This window comes from Heptranchias perlo, chromosome 5, assembly GCF_035084215.1.
Source record: "Heptranchias perlo isolate sHepPer1 chromosome 5, sHepPer1.hap1, whole genome shotgun sequence".
Classification (NCBI taxonomy): Eukaryota; Metazoa; Chordata; class Chondrichthyes; order Hexanchiformes; family Hexanchidae; genus Heptranchias; species Heptranchias perlo.
In genome coordinates this window covers 43,404,850-43,431,041 of record NC_090329.1, presented here as the reverse complement: position 1 = coordinate 43,431,041, position 26,192 = coordinate 43,404,850, and the positions used below count along the sequence as shown (strand labels likewise).

Sequence of the window (26,192 nt, the reverse complement as noted above, 5' to 3'; positions counted from 1 at the left end):
CTTATTGTGAGCATTATCATGGGAAATTTACTACTATGCAAAAAATACAAGATGTATGGGAGTGTTATATGGCGTAACACTTTTAGAGCATTTTGTTCTCTATCTTGAAGAGGGAATTTGTTTGTAATCAAATAGTTCCCAACATACAAGTCACCAAAGTTGAGGCCATAGGTGCATATATGTAGTCAAACATTCCCGACGTAAGGCAAACAATAAACAAACTTATCAAATTTTACCTAAGCTTGAGAAAAATGGACAAGTTGATGTCCAAGTTTACAGCTGTAGGTTGTTTTGCAAGAAGTCATCTAAGCTTGGTAATCAAAACGGATAACAGGTCACTCCTTACCGATGCATGTATTACATATGTGGTCAGTTCCAAGTTTGGCCATGTTCAACAAGTGCAAAATATCTGAAGTTTGGCCGAAATAGAAGCTTTTTAAAAATTAGTGACTGGACAGCATTCAGATAGATTGGCGAACCGACTACCATTTGTACCAGAGTCAAAGAGCGTATAATATTTTATGACGCAAACTAATGTGATGAATGTGTGAATGTCCATGAAATTAATACATAAAGTGAACCTACCTGTATTTCATTGTACCATATGGTGCATCCACCTTGATCCTTCAGCCTGGTGTTGTAGCAACCTCTTCCACGAGCTGCACATACATGGTACCAAACCTAGAAATGGTTAAAAAAAGCTTTTGTTAGTCACTCGTTTCTAATGCTCGTCATGTCTACAAGAGATTGTATTGTATTGTATGACCAGTCAAATACTGAAACATCACAATTTTAGTAACCGAACTAGAAGTGGCAATACATCAACGGGTACGGTAGCATAGTGGTTATGTTACTGGGCTAGTAATCCAGAGGCCTGGACTAAAATCCAGAGTCATGAGTTCAAATCCTGCCACGGCAGCTGGCGAATTTAAATTCAATTAATTAAATAAAAATCTGGAATTAAAATACTAGTATCAGTAATGATGGCCATGAAACTACCGGATTGTCATAAAAACCCATCTGGTTCACTAATGTCCTTTAGGGAAAGAAGCCTGCCGCCCTGACCCATATGTGACTCCTGGCCTATATGTGACTCCAGACCCACAGCAATGTGGTTGATTCTTAATTGCCCTCTGAAATGGCCGAGCAAGCCACTCAGTTGTAAAATCTCGCTACGAAAAGTCATAAGAATAAAACCGGACGGACCACCCGGCATCGGACCACTAGGCACTGGACACGACAACGGCAAAACACCAAGCCCAGTCGACCCTGCAAGGTCCTCCTTATTAACATCTGGGGACTTGTGCCAAAATTGGGAGAGCTGTCCCACAGACTAGTCAAGCAACAGCCTGACATAGCCATACTCACAGAATCATATCTTTCAGCCAACGTCCCAGACTCTTCCATCACCATCCCTGGGTATGTCCTGTCCCACCGGCAGGACAGAGGTGGCAGTACAGTGATATACAGTCAGGAGGGAGTGGCCCTGAGAGTCCTCAACATTGACTCTGGACCCCATGAAATCTCATGGCATCAGGTCAAACATGGGCAAGGAAACCTCCTGCTGATTACCACCTACCGTCCTCCCTCAGCTGATGAATCAGTCCTCCTCCATGTTGAGCACCACTTGGAGGAAGCACTGAGGGTAGCAAGGGCACAGAATGTACTCTGGGTGGGGGACTTCAATGTCCATCACCAAGAGTGGCTCGGTAGCACCACTACTGACCGAGCTGGCCGAGTCCTGAAGGGCATTGCTGCCAGACTGGGCCTGCGGCAGGTGGTGAGCGAACCAACATGAGGGAAAAACTTACTTGACCTCGTCCTCACCAATCTACCTGTCGCAAATGCATCTGTCCATGACAGCATTGGTAGGAGTGACCACCGCACAGTCCTCGTGGAGATGAAGTCCCGTCTTCGCACTGAGGACACCATCCAACGTGTCGTGTGGCACTACCACCGTGCTAAATGGGATAGATTCAGAACAGATCTAGCAGCTCAAAACTGGGCATCCATGAGGCGCTGTGGGCCATCAGCAGCAGCAGCAGAATTGTATTCCAGCACAATCCTCACTTCCAGCATATTCCTCACTCTACCATTACCAACAAGCCAGGGGATCAACCCTGGCTCAATGAGGAGTGTAGAAGAGCATGCCAGGAGCAGCATCAGGCGTACCTAAAAATGAGGTGCCAACCTGGTGAAGCTACAACTCAGGACTACATGCATGCTAAACAGCGGAAGCAACATGCTATAGACAGAGCTAAGCGATTCCACAACCAACGGATCAGATCAAAGCTCTGCAGTCCTGCCACATCCAGTCGTGAATGGTGGTGGACAATTAAACAACTAACGGGAGGAGGAGGCTCTGCAAACATCCCCATTCTCAATGATGGCGGAGTCCAGCACGTGAGTGCAAAAGACAAGGCTGAAGCGTTTGCAACCATCTTCAGCCAGAAGTGCCAAGTGGATGATCCATATCAGCCCCCTCCCGATATCCCCACCATCACGGAAGCCAGTCTTCGGCCAATTCGATTCACTCCACGTGATATCGAGAAACGGCTGAGTGCACTGGATACAGCAAAGGCCATGGGCCCCGACAACATCCCTGCTGAAGTCTTGTGCTCCAGAACTAGCTGCGCCTCTAGCCAAGCTGTTCCAGTACAGCTACAACACCGGCATCTATCCGACAATGTGGAAAATTGCCCAGGTATGTCCTGTCCACAAAAAGCAGGACAAATCCAATCCGGCCAATTACCGCCCCATCAGTCTACTCTCAATCATCAGCAAAGTGATGGAAGGTGTCGTCGACAGTGCTATCAAGCGGCACTTACTCACCAATAACCTGCTCACCGATGCTCAGTTTGGTTTCCGCCAGGACCACTCGGCTCCAGACCTCATTACAGCCTTGGTCCAAACATGGACAAAAGAGCTGAAGTCTAGAGGTGAGGTGAGAGTGACTGCCCTTGACATCAAGGCAGCATTTGACCGAGTGTGGCACCAAGGAGCCCTAGTAAAATTGAAGTCAATGGGAATCAGGGGGAAAACTCTCCAGTGGCTGGAGTCATACCTAGCACAAAGGAAGATAGTAGTGGTTGTTGGAGGCCGATCATCTCAGCCCCAGGGCATTGCTGCAGGAGTTCCTCAGGGCAGTGTCCTAGGCCCAACCGTCTTCAGCTGCTTCATCAATGACCTTCCCTCCATCATAAGGTCAGAAATGGGGATGTTCGCTGATGACTGCACAGTGTTCAGTTCCATTCGCAACCCCCCAGAAAATGAAGCAGTCCGAGCCTGTATGCAGCAAGACCTGGACAACATCCAGGCTTGGGCTCATAAGTGGCAAGTAACATTCGCGCCAGATAAGTGCCAGGCAATGACCATCTCCAACAAGAGAGAGTCTAACCACCTCCCCTTGACATTCAACGGCATTACCATCGCCGAATCCCCCACCATCAACATCCTGGGGGTCACCATTGACCAGAAACTTAACTGGACCAGCCATATAAATACTGTGGCTACGAGAGCAGGTCAGAGGCTGGGTATTCTGCGGCGAGTGACTCACCTCCTGACTCCCCAAAGCCTTTCAACCATCTACAAGGCACAAGTCAGGAGTGTGATGGAATACTCTCCACTTGCCTGGATGAGTGCAGCTCCAACAACACTCAAGAAGCTCGATACCATCCAAGGTAAAGCAGCCCGCTTGATTGGCACCCCATCCACCACCCTAAACATTCACTCCCTTCACCACCGGTGCACTGTGGCTGCAGTGTGCACCATCCACAGGATGCACTGCAGCAACGCGCCAAGGCTTCTTCGACAGCACCTCCCAAACCCGCAACCTCTACCACCTAGAAGGACAAGAGCAGCAGGCGCATGGGAACAACACCACCTGCACGTTCCCCTCCAAGTCACACACCATCCCGACTTGGAAATATATCGCCGTTCCTTCATTGTCGCTGGGTCAAAATCCTGGAACTCCCTTCCAAACAGCACTGTGGGAGAACCGTCACCACATGGACTGCAGCGGTTCAAGAAGGCGGCTCACCACCACCTTCTCGAGGGCAATTAGGGATGGGCAATAAATGCCGGCCTTGCCAGCGACGCCCACATCCCGTGAACGAATTAAAAAAAAAATCTTTAAACATTTCAAAGATGTTCAATATGGATATCAAACATCTTCTGACCTGCAGCCCAAATGAGTTATAGTGTAATGGAGAAGAGTCAAAAGATTCTTGAAATAATCAACCATTTGCGGACATTTACGTAAACATATCAAACATTGCTTACACATTTAGATTTTAGGTACCAATAGTTCAATACAGGGATTCTAACCTGTAACTACAGAACCAGTAAAGAATCTATACACAAGTTTGTGACAATTGTGGATAGTACTGTAACTGTTGGAAATATTACATGAGGTCTCGCTGTAATTAGAGTTTTTTTTAAAGTTCTGATATTCTTTGAGTCTATTACTGCTAGAACCTGCAATTGTTTAGCACTCCTTGAACAGAGGAACTGTTTAGGGCAGTGGACAAAAAAAAAGACTGAGCAAAAGGGGGAGAAAAGGGTTGGGTGGTGAAGCACTGCACAAAGTAGGGTCTTAAAGCTTTGAAGGCAGGTAGGGAGATGACACGATGCCGATGCTAGGGAGAAGATGGTTCTAGAAGGGGCATGGGGTCTAAAAGAGATTGTGAAATCGAGGGTATCGAAAAGAGAATATGCAGTGTTGGAGGGCACGCCTGGGACATACACCTGGAGATTGATGAAGTAGGGTAGAACAAAGATATGGAAGAATTTGAAGGCGAGAAGGGTGAGGACAATGATCTTAGTCAATTCACTGGGGCATTGGCAGCCAGTGCACCTTAGTGAGAACAAGGTGATGGGGGTGCAGGCTAGGTTGCCATTTCAGAGGTGAAAGAGAGGGTAATGCACAGAGGTAATTAAGATATTTCACTGATCTAACAGGTACATTCTTGATTTTTAAAGAGTGCTTAGTTTTTGGATATAATGATGTCTAGAGTATACTTTATGAAAGCTTTTCACCAGGTTTGAACTTATGCTAAGGGACTGTGCAATAATTTACTCTTCAGAATAATGTCATGGAAAGCAATTCTAACTTGCAACAGTTACAAGCAAACATCAGATAAATACAACGTAAAAATAGCAGCTATCTAATTTAAAAAGATCAGCAGTTTTGGTCATTACAATGCAGAATAACTTTAAAATAACAATTAATAAAACAGATTTTGCATACAAAACGATTACCTTTTCTTTCTCAGTTGCCACCAAGGAAATGGCCAGACCCATTCTGAAACAAATTAAAATATTACTTCACTACACTGTAAAAACATGCTTTTCAACATAAAGAAACATGTTAGAAAAGTATAGAATTGGACTTAATGCAAATTCAATGTCTTACCTGTCAACTCTGCCCACTCTACCAATCCGATGAACGTAGTTTTGTTTTTCATCAGGAAGAGTCACATTAATTACTATTTTTGAAAGTAAAAATGAATTAGTACTAAACTAAGTTAAAGAGCAACAACAAATCCAGTAGATATCTCACTTACCGAAAGGAACACCACGAATGTCAATTCCTCTGGCAGCAACATCAGTACAGATCATGAATTTCACATCCCCTTTCTTTCCAAAAAAAGAGATGTATCAAAACTTCGCATTTAAACAGCCACATTAAACTAATAATTTTCAACCATCTCAAGCTTTTTTCCCTTTATTGCTACATTCTGTAACAGGTTAAGCTTGCACTTTTCTATCCCTCACTGCAGATTCTGACCCAGTTGCTGATTTAAGATTGCTGAAGACAAATACTTGTTATTGTTAACTCAACTGGATATTGACAATTATTGAGTGGTCAGATTTATTGCCAGGCAAGCTCTCTAACATTTAGAGAATTGTACTTTCTGGACTCAGTTTACAATGAAAAATATTACAAAGAATATGCAGCACAGAAACAGGCCATTCAGCCCAATAGGTCCATGCTAGTCTTTATGTTCCTCCTCCCGCCCTTCATCTAACCAGATCAACATACCCTTCTATGCCCTTATTCCTCCTGTTTATCTAGCTTCCCCTTAAATGCATCTATGCTAGTCACCTCAACTACTCCTTGTGGTAGCAAGTTCCACATTCTTAACACTATCTGGGTGAAGAAGTTTCTCCTGAATTCCCTATTGGATTTGTTTGTGACTATCTTATATTTATGACCCCTAGTTCTGGTCTCCCCCGCAAGCAGAAACAGCTTCTCTATGTCTACCCTATCAAACCCTTTCATAATCTTAAAAGACCTCTATCAGGTCATCCCTCAGTCTTTTTTCTAGAGAAAAAAAGAGCCTCAGCCTATTCAATCTTTCCTGACAGGTATAATCTCTCATTTCTGGTATCATCCTAGTAAATCTTTTTTGCACCTTCTCCAGTCCCTCTATATCCTTTTATAGTGTGAGGACCATAACTGTTTGCAGTACTCCAAGTGTGGTTTAACCAAGGTTGTGTACAAGTTTAGCATAACTTCACTGCTTTTTAATTCTAGCTCTCCAGAAATAAACCCCAGGGTCTTGTTAACCTGCGTCATTACTTTTAGTGATTTATGTATATGTACCCCTAAATCCCTCTGTTCCTCTACCTGTTTAGATTCTTATTTTCCAAGGAGTATGTGGCCTCATTATTCCTACCAAAATGTACCACCTCACACTTATCTATATTGAAATTCATTTGCCAATTACACACCCATTCTGCAAGTTTATTAATGTCTTCCTGTATTTTGTTGCAGTCCTCCTCAGTATTAACTATAACCCCCCCCACCACCCCCCCCCAATTTGGTGTCATCTGCAAATTTTGAAATTGTACTTACGATTCCAGAGTCCAAATCATACAAATATGGTGAACAACAGTGGTTGCAGCACTGATACTTGTGGAACACCACGTCTCACCTTCTGCCAGTTCGAGTAACTACTTTTAACCCCTACTCTGTTTTTTGTTTTGAAGCCAGCTTGCTATCCGTTCTGCTACTGGTCTCGACTCCCCATGCTCTGACCTTAGTCATCAGTCTACTATGAGGTACCTTATCGAAGGCCTTTTGAAAATCCAACTATATTACATATACTGCATTACCCTTGTCTACCCTTTTTGTTACTTCTTCAAAGAATTCAACACGATTGGTCAAGCATGACCTTCCCTTTTGAAATTCGTGCTGACTATTATATTTTTGGTTTCTAGATGTTTCTCTATTACATCCCGTTATCTTTCCTGCCACCAGCATTAAACTAATTGGTCCACAGTTCCCTGGACTTGTTCTATCTCCCTTTTTAAATATAGGAATCACATTAGCTGTCCGCCAGTCCTCTGGCACTATTCCCTTTTTTCAGTGAAATATATATATATATATGTAATAGTGCCTCTGCTATCTCTTCCCTAAAGAGGTAGAGAGTAAGATGCAGCAGAAAAAGGGGGTGTATGACAGATGCCAGGTTGATAATACAAGTGAGAACCCAGGTTGGATATAGAAAGTATCGAGAAGAAATGAAAAAGAAAATAAGAGGGGCAAAGAGAGAGTATGAGAATAGACTGGCGGCTAACATAAAAGGGAATCCAAAAATCTTCTATAAGCATATAGATAGTATACGGGTAGGAGGAGGAGGGGTGGGGCCGATTAGGGACCATAGAGGAGATCTACGCATAGAGGTTCTAAATGAGTGCTTTGCATCTGTCTTTACCATGGAAGAAGGTACTGCCAAAGTCACAGTAAAAAAGAGGAGGTAGTTGAGATACTGGATGGGCTAAAAATTGATAAAGGAGGTACTAGAAAGGCTGGCTGTACTTAAAGTAGATAAGTCACCTAGTCCAGATGGGATGCATGCTAGGTTGCTGAAGTAAGTAAGGGTAGAAATTGAAGAGGTGCTGGCCATAATCTTCCAATCCTTCCTAGATACAGGGATGGTGCCAGAGGACTGGAGGATTGCAAATGTTACAACCTTGTTCAAAAAAGGGTGCAAGGATAAACCCGGCAACTATAGGCCAGTCTGTTTAACCTGGTGGGAAAGCTTTTAGAAACGATAATCCGAAAAAAAAATTAATAGTCACTTAAGTATGGATTAATAAAGGAAAGCCAGCAAGGATCTGCTGAAGACAAATCGTGTTTAATTAACTTGATTGAGTTTTTTGATGAGGTAACAGAGAGGGTTGATGAGGGCAATGCGGTTGATGTTGTGTATATGGACTTTCAAAAGGCGTTTGATAACGTGCCACATAATAAGCTCGTCAGCAAAATTGAAGCCCATGGAATAAAAGGGGCAGTGGCAGCATGGATATGAAATTGGCTGAGTGACAGGAAAGAGAGTAGTGTTGAATGGTTGTTTTTCAGACTGGAGGAAGTTATACAGATGTGTTCCCCAGGGATCAGTACTAGGATCGCTGCTTTTTTTTATATTAATTATTTGGACTTGGGTGCACAGAGCACAATTTCAAAATTTGTAGGTGACACAAAATTTGGAAATGTAGTAAACAGCGAGGAGGATAGTAATAGACTTCAAGAGGACATAGACAGGTTGGTAGAATGAACGGACACGTGGCAAATGAAATTTAATGCAGAGAAGTGCAAAGTGACACATTTTGGCAGGAAGAATGAGGAGAGGCAATATAAACTAAATGGTACAATTCTAAAAAGGGTGCAGGAACAGGGAGTCCTGGGGGTATATGTGCTCAAATCTTTGAAGAAGGTGGCAGGACAGGTTGAGAAAGCGGTTAAAAAAGTATATGGGATCCTGGGCTTTATAAATAGAGGCAGAGAGTATAAAAGCAAGGAAGTTACATTGAATCTTTATAAAACACTGATTCGGCCACAACTGGAGTATTGTGTCCAATTCTGGGCACTGCACTTTAGGAAGGATGTGAAGGCCTTGGAGAGGGTACAGAAAAGATTTACTAGAATGGTTCCAGGGATGACGACTTCAGTTACATGAATAGACTGGAGAAGCCGGGGTTGTTCTCCTTAGAGCAGAGAAGGTTAAGAGGAGATTTGATAGAAGTGTTCAAATTCATGAAGGGTTTAGATAAAAGTAAATAAAGAGAAACTGTTCCCATTGGCGCAAGGGTCGAGAACCAGAGGACACAGATTTAAGGTGATTGGCAAAAGAACCAAGGGTGACATGAGGAAAAACTTTTTTTTTTAAACGCGATGAGTAGTTATGATCTGGAATGCACTGCCTGAAAGGGTGGCAGAAGCAGGTTCAATCGTGGCTTTCAAAAATAAATTGGATAACTATTTGAAGGGAAAAAATTTGCAGGGCTACGGGGTAAGAGCGGGGGAATGGGACTAACTGGATTGCCCTTACAAAGAGCCAGCACGGACTCGATGGGCTGAATGGCCACCTTCTGTGCTATAACCATTCTATGATTCTTTTAGTAAGTGCGGACGTAATCCATCTGGACCTGGAGTTTTATCCTCTCTTAGTTTGATTAGTTTATGAATTATCTCTCCTCTTTCTATCTTAAAATGCCGTTACATCTTCTTTGACCTCTTCTTCTAATGTCATGCCCACCATTTTAGTCTCCCTAGTAAATACTGAAGCAAAACTAATTATTTTATACTTCTGCCATTTCACTGTCATTGCCTGTTTATCATGTTTATCCCTTCGTGGCCCTATACCTATGCTGATTTTTCTTATTTATGTGTCTGTAAATACTTTACTTTTTTTTGGCATTCCTTAATAATTTAATTTCATGGTTTCTTTTTGCCTTCCTAATTGATTTTTTAAAAAACTTCTTTCCTAACCTTTTTGTATTCCCTTTTCTCATCATCTCCTTTGTGGTCTATGTACTTAGTGTATGCCTTTTTCTTTAGTTTCAATTTTGCCCTCATTTCTTTATTCATCCCTGGTGTGTCATTACTGGCTAATTTGTACTTTCCTTTTAGTGGAATGTATTTCTCCTAGACTCTAGTGTTCACAGTTTTAAATGTTTCCCACTGCTGTTCTACTTCTTTGTTTGTCAGTACATTTTTACAGTTTATTTTTCCTGGTTCTATTCTCATCACCTCAAAAATCAGCTTTTGTCCATTTTATTATTTTGGTCTTTGTTCTTACTTGTGTCCTTCTCGATCTTTATCTTAAACCTTATTATGTTGCGATTGCTACTGCCTAGATGTTCCCCAACGCTTACTTCTCTTAACTGTTCTGGTTCATTTTCCATTACAATATCAAGCAGTGCTTCCTCTCTTGTTGGGCTTTTTACATACTGTGTGAGAAAGGAGTCCTGCACAGAATGTAAAAACACCATTCCCTGTACCGCTTTACCTACCTTTTCTTGCCAGGTTATTTGGGGGTAGTTAAAATCTCCCATGATTATTCTATGCCCTTTACTCATTTCACAAATTAGCTTACATATTTCTTCCTCTACCTCCTTTCCACTATTAGGTGGTCTGTAGTATTCCCCTATTAACGTGATCGATCCCTTCTTAGCTTTTATTTCAATCCACATGAATTGTTAGTTATGTCCCTTTTTTCTACTGCCATTATGCTATCCCTAATTAGTACAGCTACTCTATCCCCTTTTTCTTAGCTATATCAGCTAAAAGGTGAATTTAGCAAGAAACTGAATGTAGAATAATTTTTTGTGAAATTTATTACCCATTTATAGTGGAAATCTAATTATTAACAGAATTAATCTGCAAGCAACTAAATATAAAAAGTCTACTTCTGCCTCTGGTTATAAAGCATTTCAATCATTAGACTCAAGTTCAGTCATCGTAACAGTATCATAATCACAGTCCTTTTAGTAGAAGTACACAGTCAACTTCAGGTCAAGATCATGTGAAATGTCAAAGAATGGAGCACCTTTGAATATTTTTATTTCAAATTGAGCTGAATGTGTGTTTCTTGTGGCCACATTTTGTACAAAAACCCAGCACAGCAATATTCACAAAGAAATACCTCAATTTAAAAATGCTTAACACTCAAAAAATTAAGCAACAAGCTATCAGCTTTGCTCAGAATAGATATTAGACTGGCTAACTACTCAAGTTAAAAACCACAAGCTGCCATCTGGCTACCCCAGTTTCAAATGATTTTATTTTAAAATAAAATGCATTTATCTCCAGCATCTTTAAATTTTAGAGTGGACTGCTGCAATACAACTAAACATGATAGGACTGACCATGTGGAGCACAAGTCAAAAACATTAAGAAACCAGCTATAACTTTTTAAAATAAAAAGATGGTTTTGTAGCTTCTGCTAGCAGCTTTTATTTTGGCTTGCCTTTTTTACTTCTATTTACTTGTGAAGATGACAATTTATATTTAGCATTTGAACAGGCCTATAGCATTATATCACTAAATACACTTGAACATTTTTGAAGGTTTTTTTTAGAAATATTTTAATCATTGGTTTATATTTAAAAACTTTAAATGTAGCAGCGATTGTCATGCATCAAGGAACATTAATTCATACTTTATATTAAACTGCTCATTTAATATAGATCACACACATATATAATGCATCAGTAATAGTCATGCACCAAGACCTGAAATTACCAAAGTATCTTCCAGCCGTGTTGGACATAATTAATGCTGCTGGCTAATCTTAGATGTGCAGTTAAACTAACTCATTTAAGTCACCCAATAAAGTATTACACAAGTACCTTAAATCTTTCCAAGTTTTGCTTTCTTTCATTAGGTTTTCTATCACCATGCAAGCAGACACAAGAGAGCTGATGTCCCTTTCTATCTGGTCCTGAAACAGTAAAATAATTTGATGGGAGAAACCCAACCCCAAAACAGAAATGGCTGAAACAAAGCAATACACATCAGAATTGTCTCACCTCCTCCCAGCTGCATGAAATATTGTTCCATGTTATCACAGTCAATTTTTGTCCTGCAAAAAATGATCGCCTGATCCATCTTGTGTTCTTTGATTGCACGCACTGTATATTCGCCCTTTAGTATTTTAATAGCTTCTGACCACATCTCTGGAGAAATTAGATATGGAAACTCATTAACTAAAAATAGAACATCTCATATTTGCAAAATAAAAGCCACTAGATAGTCTTAGCGATTAAGAAATTCTAAAAACAAAGCAACAGCAAGGTGACTATAGGTAAAAGGCACAGTGACTGCTTCAATGACTCTTTAAAAACAATCTGATTTTCAGAGATTAAATCCAGAAGCATTTATCTTGCTGCTATTGTACCAGTCGAATTTACAGTACAATCGAGTTACATCGAGTCTACAACACAGAAACAAGCCATTCAGCCCAACTAGTCTATGTCAGCATTTATGCTCCACGCGAGCCTCCTCCCTCCCTACTTCATCTAACCCTATCAACACACGCTTCTATTCCTTTCTCCCTCGTGTGCTTACCTAGCTTCCCCCTAAATACATCTATGTTATTTGCCTCAACTACTCCTTGTGGTAGCGTGTTCCACATTTTTACCATTCTTTGGCAAAGAAGTTTCTCCCAAATTCCCTATTGGATTTATTAGTGACTATCTTATATATATGACCTTGGTCAGACCCCATCTGGAGTACTGCATTCAGTTTTGGGCATTTCATCTCAGGAAGGATATATTGGCTATGGAGGAAGTGCAGCGCAGATGCACCAGAATGATATCGGGCTAAAAGGGTTATATTAATGATGACAGTTTGCATGAACTTGGTTTGTATTCTTTTGGGTATAGAAGACTGAGGGGTGATCTAATCAAGTGTTTAAAGTGATAAAAGGATTTTATAGGGTAGATCAAGAGAAACTATTTCCTCTATCTACAAAGCTTTTTTTTTGACTGTAGAAACCCAGCACCAAGCTCAGGCATCTCCAAACTAGGTTTCTAAATGGCGAGAAGCTAGGAATTATGGAGGAGCAGAGAGGTTTGGGTGTCCATGTACATAAATCACAAAGCTAGTGGAAAGGAACCGAAATCAAAAAGGCTAATGACATGTTGATCTTTATCTCAAGGGGGCTGGATTACAAAGGGGAGGAAGTTATGCTTCAATTGCATGGAGCCTTTATCAGACCCCATCTGGAGTACTGCGTTCAGTTTTGGGCATCTCATCTCAGGAAGGATATGTTGGCTTTGGAGGTGATGCAGCACTGATTCATTAGAATGACACCGGGGCTAAAAGGGTTAAATTACGAAAGTTTGCTTGAACTTGGTTTGTATTCCTTTGAATGTAGAAGATTGTGGAGTGATCTAATCGAATTGTTTAAAATGATAAAAGGATTTTATTGGGTAGATAAATAACACCAACAACTTAAATTTATATTGCACCTTTAATGAAGTAAAATGTCCCTAGGTGCTTCACAGGAGCGATTTTCAAACAAAATTTGACACCGAGCCACATATTTGGACAGGTGACCAAAAGCTTGATCAAAGAGGTAGGTTTTAAGGAGCGTCTTAAAGGAGGAGCGAGGTAGAGAGATTTAGGGAGGGAATTCCAGAGCTTAGGACCTAGGCAGCTGAAGGCACAGCCACCAATGGTGCAGTGTTTAAAATCGGGGATGTGCAAGAGGCAAGAATTGGAGGAGAGCAGAGATCTTGGAGGGTTGTAGGGCTGGAGGACGTTACAGAGATAGGGAGGGGCGAGGCTATGGAGAGATTTGAAAACAAGGATGAAAATTTTAAAATTGAGGCGTTCCCGGACCGGGAGCCAATGTAGGTCAGCGAGCACAGGAGCAATGGGTGAATGGGACTTGGTGCAAGTTAGGATATGGGCTGCGGAGTTTTGGATGAATTCAAGTTTATGGAGCGTGGAAGATGGGAGGCTAGCTAGGAGAGCAATGGAATAGTTAAGTCTAGAGGTAACAAAGGCATGGATGAGGGTTTCAGCAGATGAGCTGAGGAAGGAGTAGAGACGGGCGATGTTATAAAGGTGGAAGTAGGCGGTCTTAGTGATGGAGCAGATATGTGGCTGGAACTTCATCGCAGGGTCAATAGGATACCACTGGACTGATTCAGCCTCAGACAGTGACCAGGGAGAAGGATGGAGTGGGTGGCTAGGGAATGGAGTTTGTGGCGGGGACCGAAGACAATGGCTTTGGTCTTCCCAATATTTAGCCAGAGGAAATTTTTGCTTTGGATGTCGAGCAGGCGTTGTGACAAATCAGAGACAGTGGAAGGTTTGAGGGAGGTGACTAGGTACAGCCAACTGGATGTCGTCAGCATACATGTGGAACCTGATATCGTGCTTTCGGATGTAGCCGAGGGGTAGCATATAGATGAGAAATAGGAGGGGGGGCCAAGGATAGATCCTTGGGGGACTCCAGAGGTAATAGTGCGGGAGCGGGAAGAGAAGCCATTGCAGGTGATTATCTGGCTACGAATGGATAGATAAGAATGGAACCAGACGAGCGCAGTCCCCCCAGCTGGATGATGGTGGAGAGGCATTGGAGGAGGATGGTGTGGTCAACCGTGTCAAGGCTGCAGATGGGTTGAGAAGGGATAGTTTACCATGGTGACAGCCACATAGGATGTCTTTTGCGATATCCTCTGAAGGATGTCTTTTGTGACATCCTCTGAGACTGTAAAGAAAAACTATTTCCTCCAGTGGGGGATTCCAGAACATGGGGGCATAATCCCACGCCCCATAGCTTTGTCCACTAAATTTTACTCACCTTTTTTCCCTTAAAAAGAGGCAACGGTCTCTGCTTCAACTACTCCATGGCAAAGCATTCCATGCTCTAATAACTCTGCATGAAAATGACTCAAAATATTTTTAAAAGGTATTTATGTAGATTTGTGTTTTGAACATTTTGCATTTTAAGCAGGAAAGCTAATAGGAAATATGGCATCTAATGCAAATGCACTGACCTGCAGAATTGACACCAGGTCTTGTGTTATCCTTTGCATGAACTTCATCTGTCTGCAGAAGGGAAACATAAAAAAGATAAGTTTAATGCATATTAAGACATTACAACAGGAGTTATACTTTTATTTGTCATTCATATTTTCAGTAATTTTTGAAGCAGTTGACAAAGCTTAATCCAGCATAAAATTTCAAAGGAACATTTAACAATTTCAGGTTAGAGGGGCGGGGGGGTTGAAAAATAGTACTTTTGATAGAATGTGGAATGGCATAGGAATAGCATGCTCTCTTTGTATAGGCACTGGGCCAAAGCCAAATTCTCTAACAAAAAACAGTCCAGGTCTTCTTACTCGGATGTGTCGTCCAAGTTTCTCCCAGTGACGATCTGTTTTTGGATTAACTCGCAGAACAACATGATGTACGGTCTCAGGAACAGAATCCTCTCCTTTAAGATCCACCCACGTTGGGAAATGCATGATCTTCTCTGCGAGCTTCTTAACATCAAATGAATGAAGTGTGGCAGAGCAAACAATTACCTAAGTAAAGCATAGTAAACAACGTCATTTTATGCCCTTTGAATACCTAGGGTGGAGCAATCTCACACTCAAAATTAAGGTTTCACCAGTGAAGTCAGATTTCCAAATCAGGAAAATTACACACTTGCTATTAATTTGCACTGTAATGGCCCATGCTGTTAGTTCACTGCAAAAGGGAGATTTATTCCATATCTCTTCATAGTCTTTACTAATTAAAAAAAGTGCTGTTGCAATGTTTATTTTACCATGTGACTGCTTCACAAATCTCAAAGATTGCTTTAGGTACAGGTAGTATAAGGACAACTCTTTAAAAAGACACTCAAAATATTAGTAAATAGTTCTTTTTCTAGTCAAGTTCCCAAAGATCCCTTTAGTATTTTGTCTGCTTCTTTGGAAACCAAGGAATACTAACCTCCTTTACTTTGCACAATGAAGCCAGAGCTGACTCCAATGAAAAATAATTTGTGCCAAATACTAGGAGATCCAAGATTCGTACAGGCTATTGTCCAATCGGGATAGTGGAATATATTATAGATTTAGCCATCTCTAGAGGCATTTTCCTCCCACTATCCCTTTTAGAAAGGCTGTTTATTTCGACCTTTGAAGCCTTTCTTGTCACACACTAATGCTCCTTCTTTGGGTCAGGAAAGTCTGATAAAATTTGTCAGAAGTAACCTATTAACTGATGAAAATATTAAGCATTCTATTAAGGTATTATTCTATTTATATTAAGGTTCATTACATTGAAGTCAACGGGACAAACAACAGCTAAGTAGCATTTCCCTGAGAGACGTAGTTACACAACGTGACAAAGAAGAGAACCTCCATGGGACATTCAGACATCAATTCTAAGAGGAGCAGACACATGGCTCTCTTACCAGAGTAGAGAAATTAATAATGACTTTCCTGTGTCTTTTAACAAAGTTCATACCTGCAACCTCTTGCCATCAGATGTTATTTGAGGGATCTGAGAATGCATTCTTGAAATGAAGTCAGAATAGCCTTGAGTGAGCAGTCCATCCTACAAAAAGACAACCACATTAGTTGGCTCTATTTTAGTCACCAAATTTTTTTTGGAATAAATCATGTAGATTAAATTTTTCTTGTTTTCAAATATGTGCCTTCCACTAATGCAAAGTCGGTGGATGTTTTGGTTTCCTTATTAGCTACAAAAACACAAACTGAAAATTTCCAAACATTTTTTGCATTGCATATTAAACTTAAATTTTGTGAAAGATTTAAACAAGAAATACAACAGCATTCCAGTACTGCAAAGGCTAAAGGAGAATGGGTGGAGGGACGGTCAGATTTTATTGAGAGAAACTTCAAAAAGGCTTTTTCGATTCTTTATTAATATGGACTAAATATGGCAAAATGTCTAAACACTCTTTCCAGTAATGATGTTATGGGTCCACACACTTTTTTAAAAAAAGCTATGCTTAATCAAAACGTTACTCAAGACTGAACAAAATGCTAAGTCTATATTGCTGAGCTAATGGGTTGCTGAAACATATAGACACATAGCTTCCAGTTTACCTAATAGAATCAAAAGCAACTATATGTCTTTACTAAGACAGTGGTGATGGGTGGTATCTGAACCTATGGAAACGTACCGTTGCAGATAATAGATACTAATTAATCCTACAAGTTGAAAAGGATAATTGTGGCATTTCAGTTTTGATAAATGAACACTTACAGCTTCATCTAGCACCAAGAATCTAACTTGGGACAGATTCAGTTTTCCTGTTGAGACAAGATCATCTATTCTTCCAGGGGTTCCAACAACTATATCCACCTGTGGAACAGACAAGAACACATTAATGTTCAATTTCAATGCCACCAACTCTTCAATTAAATTATGGACTAAAAATAAAGTTTAGGATTGAACCACACTTTTCTTCAGTAGTATCTTTAAAACACAAGGTGTACCGTGAACAGCTGAATTGTTCACCAAATACAGACGCAGCACAAAGTATTAGAAGCATGAACAATGGCTGAAAATGTCCCTTTGAAGAAAAAGGTACCCCTGGAAAAGGGTGTGAATCATTCAAACAGACTAGTATTACAAAATAAGGTACCCAAATGAATCACTTTGATGGTGTATAGTAGAAATTTCACAATGCAAAAGCGGATCTAACAGCAAGTTTTGTGTTAGCATAAACAAACACAAATGTATCACTGTAAAGCTGTGCTTTTTTCTAAGTATTATACTGTTTTCAGTATGATGAGGTGAAGTTTATGAATTTTTTTTTTAAGTCTCAGTAAACAGCTTTAAGGTGGGAACTTAATAAAAATGTATGGAAAACACATCACACATCGTGAGTATTCTTCCAGGATTTTTGTTTTAGGAATCTCAACACTACAGGTGTGGCAAAAACTCAAAAAGCAAATTTAGAAATGTTTTTTATGGGAGGAGGGGGGGCAAGAATGGTAGCAAGTTGTAGTAACCTTGAGTGAAAGTGTGACAAATGGTCGAAAAGGCATAACACACAAATGAAGCCTAAGCATTTTGGAACAGTAACTGAACACCAAAATCAGATTAAAACTCTGAAATGACTCTTACATTTTTAAAATAAACACTAGTGAAACTCGCAAGTCATTTAATTTAGTTTGGGATGACTCCAGCTGATGCACGATGACACTCTAAAGAATGTACGAATGTGATGACGTCAAAAATATCAAGTGGCAATCCAAAACTGAATGGGAAATAAAAGTAACTGAATGTACAAATTACCTTTACTGAGTTATATATTAGACTAAATTAGTGAAACAAGACACGCAGTATAGACATTCATTCAATACACTGATAAAGCCAGGAAATTATGCGACGGGTGGACAAGTGGTTCATTTTTTTCAGTTAAACATTAAGCCAATATATAATGCAAATGGACAGATATGTTGCATAAATTGAGGGCAAAGCAAGCAGGAGAATGAGTGTTTTATAAATTGATAGTTTTTAAATCACAAACGGATCCTTTTTGATGCAACACAATAGGGAATCATAGGCCTATCTAAATGGATTTTAAGTTCGGACACAAGCCTGAGGACTATACATAGAATATACAATAACACTTGTAGATTAATACTTGTTTTTGAACCACCCCCATTTAGATAATGTGACGGACATAGTAAAACATCTCAGGAGATTTACAGTTGAGTCAGACCCCAGTGTAGATGGGGAGGTAACCAAAAGCTCGGAAGACGTAGGTTTTAAGCTGGGGAGAAATGTAGCTAAAGGGGGTTTAGTGAGCGCTCCAGACTGGGGGGGGGGGGGGGGGGGAGAAATGGTTGAAAATTCCACCCCCATGGTAGCGCAGGATGGGGGTGGGGGGAGAAATATGTAATGTACAAGAGTGGAGGGTGTGCAAAAAGACATAGGCCTAGAAAAGGGGATGAATTTGGAGATGAAGACATGGAAATCAACAAACCGAGATTGCACAGCATCAGGAATGGAATGGGGTCCAGGCCTTGGAGTTTCTGAAAGGATGCAAACAAGAGGCCTTTGTTGTTGTTGATGTTGAGGTGCATCTAGGACGATGTCAGACAGGTTAAAAACAGTTTCTCTAATAGCTAGTCACTACTATTTTTTTTTTTAAGAAGTTCTCCAGTTGTTGGTTTTAACTGTGCCCTTTCAGAAAATTGTGCACGTGCACAAAAAACAAAAAGCAGTAAAACACATTTGAGGGGGACAAAGGGCGCATGGATTCTTTGCTGTGGAAAGTATAAACATGTAAGCAGTAACTAAAAAGTAAGAGATTTGATTTGTTAAAAATAATACTATCAGTGTTCCTCCATCATGTCACAATAACCACACAACTGTTAGCACAATACATCCAGTGGGAAGTATTAGGGAGGAAAAGGTGTTTTAAAGAAAAAACACTTGGGGATTTGAAGAACTTGGGGTTTGCTCTGTGTTTAGGAAAGGAAATTACTTTTATATAGCACATATCACAACCTCAGGATTTCCCAACGAGGTTTACAGCCAATGAAATACTTCTGTAGTCACTGTTGTAGTGTAGGGAAAGTCACCTGAACCCCTGTTGAAATAGGATCTATAAATTCATACTCTGCAATCTATTCTGGGTTACTATATTCAGCTAACATTGTCAAAGAAAATATGCATATATATGCATCAACACATTCCTGAACACTTTTCTGTGGGGAGTAAGTGGAAAACTTACTCCTTGTTCCAGGACAGCCAGTTGATCTTTTGCAGACACACCACCAATAATCAGAAGTTCTCTAAAACAAAACAAAAAAATTAAAACTAAACCATCTATATATGAACAAGAATTACTACATGGTCAAGGGCTTGGGTTTGATATATTTACCACGAGGGATATTATGAGTTAACCCAAACATTTTTAGCATTTCTCTTCAAAATTAGCATATGTGATATTTTTCACTATTAAATTTAAATAAGAGTCTGAACACCTCACCAACACCATAAGCAGGTGTAGATCAAATCATAGTCCCAGTGGCCTTGCCCTTTCTCCTTTTTTAACAAGATTTGTTCAGCAAAAAAAATGAAAACCTTCCAATGAGTAAGAGAAAAAAAAAATCAGGATTTTAATCCTGATCACTATCCAGTGACTCCTACTGCAAGTGAATGACATTACGTGGGGACACACTTGGCCAAGGCCTTGTGCAACATTTTCCCTAGGTTCACGTATGAGAAATGGCCATTTGGATGAGGTACTGGAGGTTTGACAGGATCTATGGAACTGTGCCCAGGGTGGTAATTCAGCACCTTCAGAAGGGAAGAAAATTGGGACAAGGGGAAAAAAAAATCTAGATACCTTCCACTGGTTTGGATCACACATCTAGTAATCAATATCATAACTGATAGTTTAACTGTTATAAGGAATTTAGGGCATGTATGCCAACTGGAACATAATCTAGCCAAAATATTCTTTTAAACATAGTTCATCACCAACAACATTTTCACAGCAATTACATAATACACAATGTGACTAGCCCTCAGTTTGCTTGTGTAATGCAATACTACCGGGTAAGAATGATACCTGGAAAATATCATACATCATCTCTGGAAATATGCAAGACTGCAACACAATGGAATTCACTGCCTTATTATACAGAGCAGAGAACAGTATTGCCCTGCAACATTCAGCAATGCTGGCTCCTTTTATTGCAAGATTCACCAACACTCGCCACCAGCAACAAACAAAGCAAAGAAGCTGAAAATGGAGTAAGTGCGTCCTCACAGACTGAAACTTCATGCAATGCTGGACAAGGTTGCAACAGATTTTAATTACTAAAATTGCAAGAACATAACTAAATGGTTCAAGATTTCTGAATGTCACAATGAGTGAGACGGCAGCACTAGCCAGATCTCACCCCATCAAGGATCTTATTTGGTATTAGTTCTGGATAAGTGCAAACATGCTGCAACAGGCAAATAAAGGTTTTCACAATGGTACATTTATTAGTTTCGGTGGGGGGGGGGGTGAGAAAGGGAGGTAAAGTATTGAAGACAAGTTACCTTAGTTTGGGATCAACAACATTTTTCTTGAACTGCTTGACATTATTGAGGGTTTGTTCAGCTAGTTCCCTGGATGGTTCAATGATGAGTGCCTTCGGAGCATTGGGTAAGTTTTTAGTTTGAGCCACTTGTGCAGTACCTGAAAGAGAATGATTGTTACTGAACTAATAACGGTAAACAATTTAGCACAAGGGGTTTAATGGTATGTTTCTTAAAAAAAAAGTTCTGAGCACCCCAATTCTTTACACTTACAGCTGCTAAAACATTTACAAAAATTCGCAGCTATTAAAAAGAGAAAGTAACTCTGCTGGATAAGTACAGTCACTGATTCCAACTTACTCAGAAGTTTCCTTCTGACCTCCAAAATTTCTACCTCTCCAGGTTTAGTTTTGCAATTTCTTAAGTTTACAAGGCCCTCCTTTACAGCTACAGTAAACATACATTTCCAGCCACCTGGACGGAGACACCAGGCTGCAGGGAAGAGGCACTCCAAGGGTTAACAAGATTACTTTTGCCCAAAGTTAGGAATCTCCTTCACTGCATCCATCATTTCAATGGAGAATTTTGCTTTGCTGATTACAGCTAAGTTTTCCATGTCTGTAACACATCTGCTGAAGAGAAAGCAAAAAAAAAACAGTCTCTTCATTCAACTGTTGAGCAAATCGACTGAAGATTTCCCCATCACTGATATTACTCCAGAGCAATCTATAGAGGTTGCCGGAATGGATGTATTCAGGGCTTCACAGATAAGTGACTATAAACATTAACAAAAATGGAGGCAATTTCTATAGGTAATTATCCATCAATGATCTTCCCAAAATTACCTCCCCATTTAAGAATCCACAAATCTGTTCTGAAATTAAGTTAACTGTAAAGGCACCACATTGCTTTAGGTATCATTACTGAGGTTGTGGGAATTCCTGCTCACTGTTGTCTAACTTTGGCTTTGTCCCACTAGCACAGCCTTCAGCTGCCATGTCCCCACTCTCAAACTCCCTTCCCTAAACCCCTTCACCTCTTTATTTCACTCTCCTTTAAAAGCTTCCTTAAAACCCATCTTTTTTTTTAAACCAGCAATTGGACACCCCTCTTAATCTTTCCCTCCATGGCTCAGTGCCTGTTTCCCCATCTATTTCCATTTGTGAAGTGCCTTGGGACTCTTTCAAAAAAAAAACTATTTAAATGCAAACAGAAAGCAAAAAAACTGCAGATGCTGGAAATCAAACAAAAACAGACTGAAAAAACTCAGCACATTCCTCTACAGAGGGTGACTGAGCCAAGTGTTTCCTATGTAAATGAAAGTTGTTCTCACCATGAACAGGAACTTGCCATTTATGTAACAAAAAGAATTTGCCTGTAAATGTCAAATAGTGATCCTTTTTGAATAATAAGTTTGCAGAGGACATTTAGTGCATAGAAAAATACACGTTAGAATGATTACAAGTTATCTCAAGCAGATAAAATGGCAGGGGAGAATGCAAGAAATAAGGTTCATCTTTAGGAATAGACTATCTGGTCCATCAAGACAACCCGATCCAGACATGGTATAGCGACATGCACCATTGCGCCCCCCCCGCACTCCGCAACGCTGGGAAATTCCTCTCGAAGCACCTAGGACAAGTTACAGGACACCGAAGTAACTCAAGAATCTTGCTATTCACAGCTACCCCACAACTTATCCTCGGTAACTTGAAGTATCCTCCTACCTTCCTTTTTGAAAGGCTGTGGGGAATCCACACAACACTTCTGTAATCTATTCCAGAGGACTGTGATTCTAAGAAACACTTCCCAACAGCTAACCTAATTGTTGGTATTGGTTTTTATACTCATCCATATCCATTTCAATTAACCCATCCAACTGGACACAATCTAATCCCCTCATTTAAAATAAGAAATTCAACCAAATCTCCCAAGCCTGTTTCTCCAAATATAGAATGCCAACTCATTGAACCTATCCTAGGAACCAAGAGCCTGCAAACTAGATATAATTTTGATTGCTGTCCTCTGTATCTTCTCCAGGGCCTTGATATCCTTGCGATGTGTGGGGACCTGAACTGAACACAATATTTTTTTTATTCGTTCATGGGATGTGGGCGTCACTGGCAAGGCCAGCATTTATTGCCCATCCATAATTGCCCTTGAGAAGGTGGTGGTGAGCCGCTTTCTTGAACCGCTGCAGTCCGTGTGGTGAAGGCTCTCCCATAGTGCCGTTAGGAAGGGAGTTCCAGGATTTTGACCCAGCGACGATGAAGGAACGGCGATATATTTCCAAGTTGGGATGGTGTGTGATTTGGAGGGGAACGTGCAGGTGGTGTTATTCCCATGTGCCTGCTGCTCTTGTCCTTCTAGGTGGTAGAGGTCGCGGGTTTGGGAGGTGCTGTCCAAGAAGCCTTGGCGAGTTGCTGCAGTGCATCCTGTGGATGGTACACACTGCAGCCACTGTGAGCCGGTGGTGAAGGGAGTGACTGTTTAGGGTGTGGATGGGGTGCCAATCAAGCGGGCTGCTTTATCTTGGATGGTGTCGAGCTTCTTGAGTGCTGTTGCACTCATCCAAGCAAGTGGAGAGTATTCCATCACACTCCTGACTTGTGCCTTGTAGATGGTGGAAAGGCTTTGGGGAGTCAGGTGAGTCACTCGCCGCAGAATACCCAGCCTCTGACCTGCCCTCGTAGCCACAGTATTTATATGGCTGGTCCAGTTAAGTTTCTGGTCAATGGTGACCCCCAGGCGGCTGTTGGTGGGGGATTCGGTGATGGTAATGCCATTGAATGTCAAGGGGAGGTGGTTAGACTCTCTCTTATTGGAGATGGTCATTGCCTGGCACTTATCTGGCGTGAATGTTACTTGCCACTTATGAGCCCAAGCCTGGATGTTGTCCAGGTCTTGCTGCATGTGGGCACGGACTGCTTCATTATTTGAGGGGTTGCGAATGGAACTGAACACTGTGCAATCAACAGCGAACATCCCCATTTCTGACCTTATGATGGAGGGAAGGTCATTGACGAAGCAGCTGAAGATGGTTGGGCCTAGGACACTGCCCTGAGAAACTCCTGCAGCAATGTCCTGGGGCTGAGATAATTGGCCTCCAACAACCACTGCCATCTTCCTTTGTGCTAGGTATGACTCCAGCCACTGGAGAGTTTTCCCTGATTCCCATTGACTTCAATTTTACTAGGGCTCCTTGGTGCCACACTCGGTCAAATGCTGCCTTGATGTCAAGGGCAGTCACTCTCACCTCACCTCTGGAATTCAGCTCTTTTGTTCACGTTTGGACCAAGGCTGTAATGAGGTCTGGAGCAGAGTGGTCCTGACGGAACCCAAACTGAGCATTGGTGAGCAGGTTACTGGTGAGTAAATGCCGTTTGATAGCACTGTCGATGACACCTTCCGTCAAAGATGTCACGGAGCGGCTGCAGGGCATTCTGGAGGGGGAGGGTGAACAGCCAGTAGTCGTGGTCCATATTGGTATCAACGACATAGGTTAAAAAAAGGGATGAGGTCCTGCAAGCTGAATTTAAGGAGTTCGGAGATAAATTAAAAAGCAGGACTTCAAAAGGTAGTGATCTCAGGATTACTACCGGTGCCACGTGTTAGTGAGTATAGGAACAGGAGAATAGACAGGATGAATGCGTGGCTGCAGGGATGGTGTAGGAGGGAGGGATTTAGATTCCTGGGACATTGGGACAGATTCTGGGGAAGGTGGGACCTGTACAAGCGTGACGGGTTACACCCGAGCAGGACCGCGACCGATGTCCTAGCGGGGGTATTTGCTAGTGCTGTTGGGGAAAGTTTAAACTAGAGTGGCAGGGGGATGGGAACCTGAGCGGGGAGTCAGAAGGGAATAAAGTTGAGAGCAGCAAGAGAGGGGAAGACCCAGGGGAAATCTACAATACAAATAGTACAAACAGTTGTTCAAGAACAAGTGAAAGGGAAAAGCGTAGAGCACCGGAAAGAAAATGTACTTTAGGCACGACAGATAAAATAAAAACTGGAAGGCGTAAGGCGATTAACCCAGCATCAAAGCTGTGGCAGGGGGTTGGGAACCTGGGCAGGGAGACAGAGGAAAGCGTGTCAGGAAGGGACAGAAGGTATGGAGTAAAAGGTAAAGTGTTAAAAAAGGAAAAAGCAGGAACTAAGTGTCACAAAACATATTTGAAAGTTCTTTATCTGAATGCACGTAGCATTCGCAACAAAATGGACGAGTTAACGGCACAAATAACTACTTATGGGTATGATCTTGTGGCCATTACAGAAACATGGCTGCAGGGTGACAACGACTGGGAATTAAATATGCCAGGGTATTTAACAATTGTAAACAATTTTACAACACCAAGTTAAAGTCCAACAATTTTATTTTTAATTCCACAAGCTTTCGGAGGCTTCCTCCTTCCTCAGGTGGTCCACACCACCTGAGGAAGGAGGAAGCCTCCGAAAGCTTGTGGAATTAAAAATAAAATTGTTGGACTATAACTTGGTGTTGTAAAATTGTTTACAATTGTCAACCCCAGTCCATCACCAGCATCTCCACATCAGGGTATTTAACAATCAGGAAGGACAGGCAGGAATGAAGGGGAGGTGGGGTGGCTATGTTAATAAAGGAAGGAATCACTGTAATACAGAGAAATGATATTGGGACAAAGGATCAGGATAATGAAACAGTTTGGGTAGAGATAAGGAATAATAAGGGGAAAAAAACACTAGTGGGCGTAGTATATAGGCCTCCTAATAGTTGCAACTCTGCTGGAAGAAGTATTAATCAGGAAATAGTCGGGGCATGTAATAAGGGAACGGCTATAATTATGGGGGATTTTAACTATCATATTAACTGGACAAATCAAATTGGGCAGGGCAGCCTTGAGGAAGAGTTTATTGAGTGTATTAGGGATGGATTTCTTGAGCAGTATGTAACTGATCCTACAAGGGGGCAAGCAACCTTGGACCTGGTCCTGTGTAATGAGCCAGGATTAATTAATAATGTCCTAGTTAAAGATCCCCTGGGAACGAGTGACCATAACATGGTTACATTCCATATCCAATTAGAGGGTGAGAAGGTTGGTTCTCAAACAAGCGTACTGAGCTTGAATAAAGGAGACTATGATGGTATGAGAGCGGAATTGATTAAAGTGGACTGGGAAAATAGATTAAAGGGTAAGACGGTACATGAGCAGTGGTGTTCATTTAAGGAGTTATTTTACAACTTTCAAAAAAAATATTCCACTGAGGGAAAAAGGGTGTAAAAGAAATGACAGCCACCCGTGGCTAAGTAAAGAAATTAAGGATAGTATCCGACTAAAAACAAGGACATAAGGTAGCCAAACTTAGTGGGAGGATAGAAGATTGGGAAGTCTTCAAAAGA

The 26,192-nt window shown here is 41.2% G+C and overlaps 1 protein-coding gene across 1 annotated transcript in view; it reads right to left on the bottom strand.

The window, feature by feature from the left end:
* Window positions 1-26,192, bottom strand: part of ddx1 (DEAD (Asp-Glu-Ala-Asp) box helicase 1) — a 54,391-nt gene that overhangs the window by 3,665 nt on the left and 24,534 nt on the right. The window contains exons 14-25 of the mRNA XM_067984292.1: window positions 20,837-20,975; window positions 19,515-19,575; window positions 17,030-17,128; window positions 16,265-16,354; window positions 15,148-15,333; window positions 14,803-14,854; window positions 11,821-11,967; window positions 11,641-11,732; window positions 5,565-5,637; window positions 5,414-5,486; window positions 5,260-5,302; window positions 586-681 (exon numbers count right to left, since the gene is read on the bottom strand). Of these exons, the coding sequence (XP_067840393.1) occupies window positions 586-681; window positions 5,260-5,302; window positions 5,414-5,486; window positions 5,565-5,637; window positions 11,641-11,732; window positions 11,821-11,967; window positions 14,803-14,854; window positions 15,148-15,333; window positions 16,265-16,354; window positions 17,030-17,128; window positions 19,515-19,575; window positions 20,837-20,975 (1,151 nt within the window). The remainder of the gene's footprint in view (window positions 1-585; window positions 682-5,259; window positions 5,303-5,413; window positions 5,487-5,564; window positions 5,638-11,640; window positions 11,733-11,820; window positions 11,968-14,802; window positions 14,855-15,147; window positions 15,334-16,264; window positions 16,355-17,029; window positions 17,129-19,514; window positions 19,576-20,836; window positions 20,976-26,192) is intronic.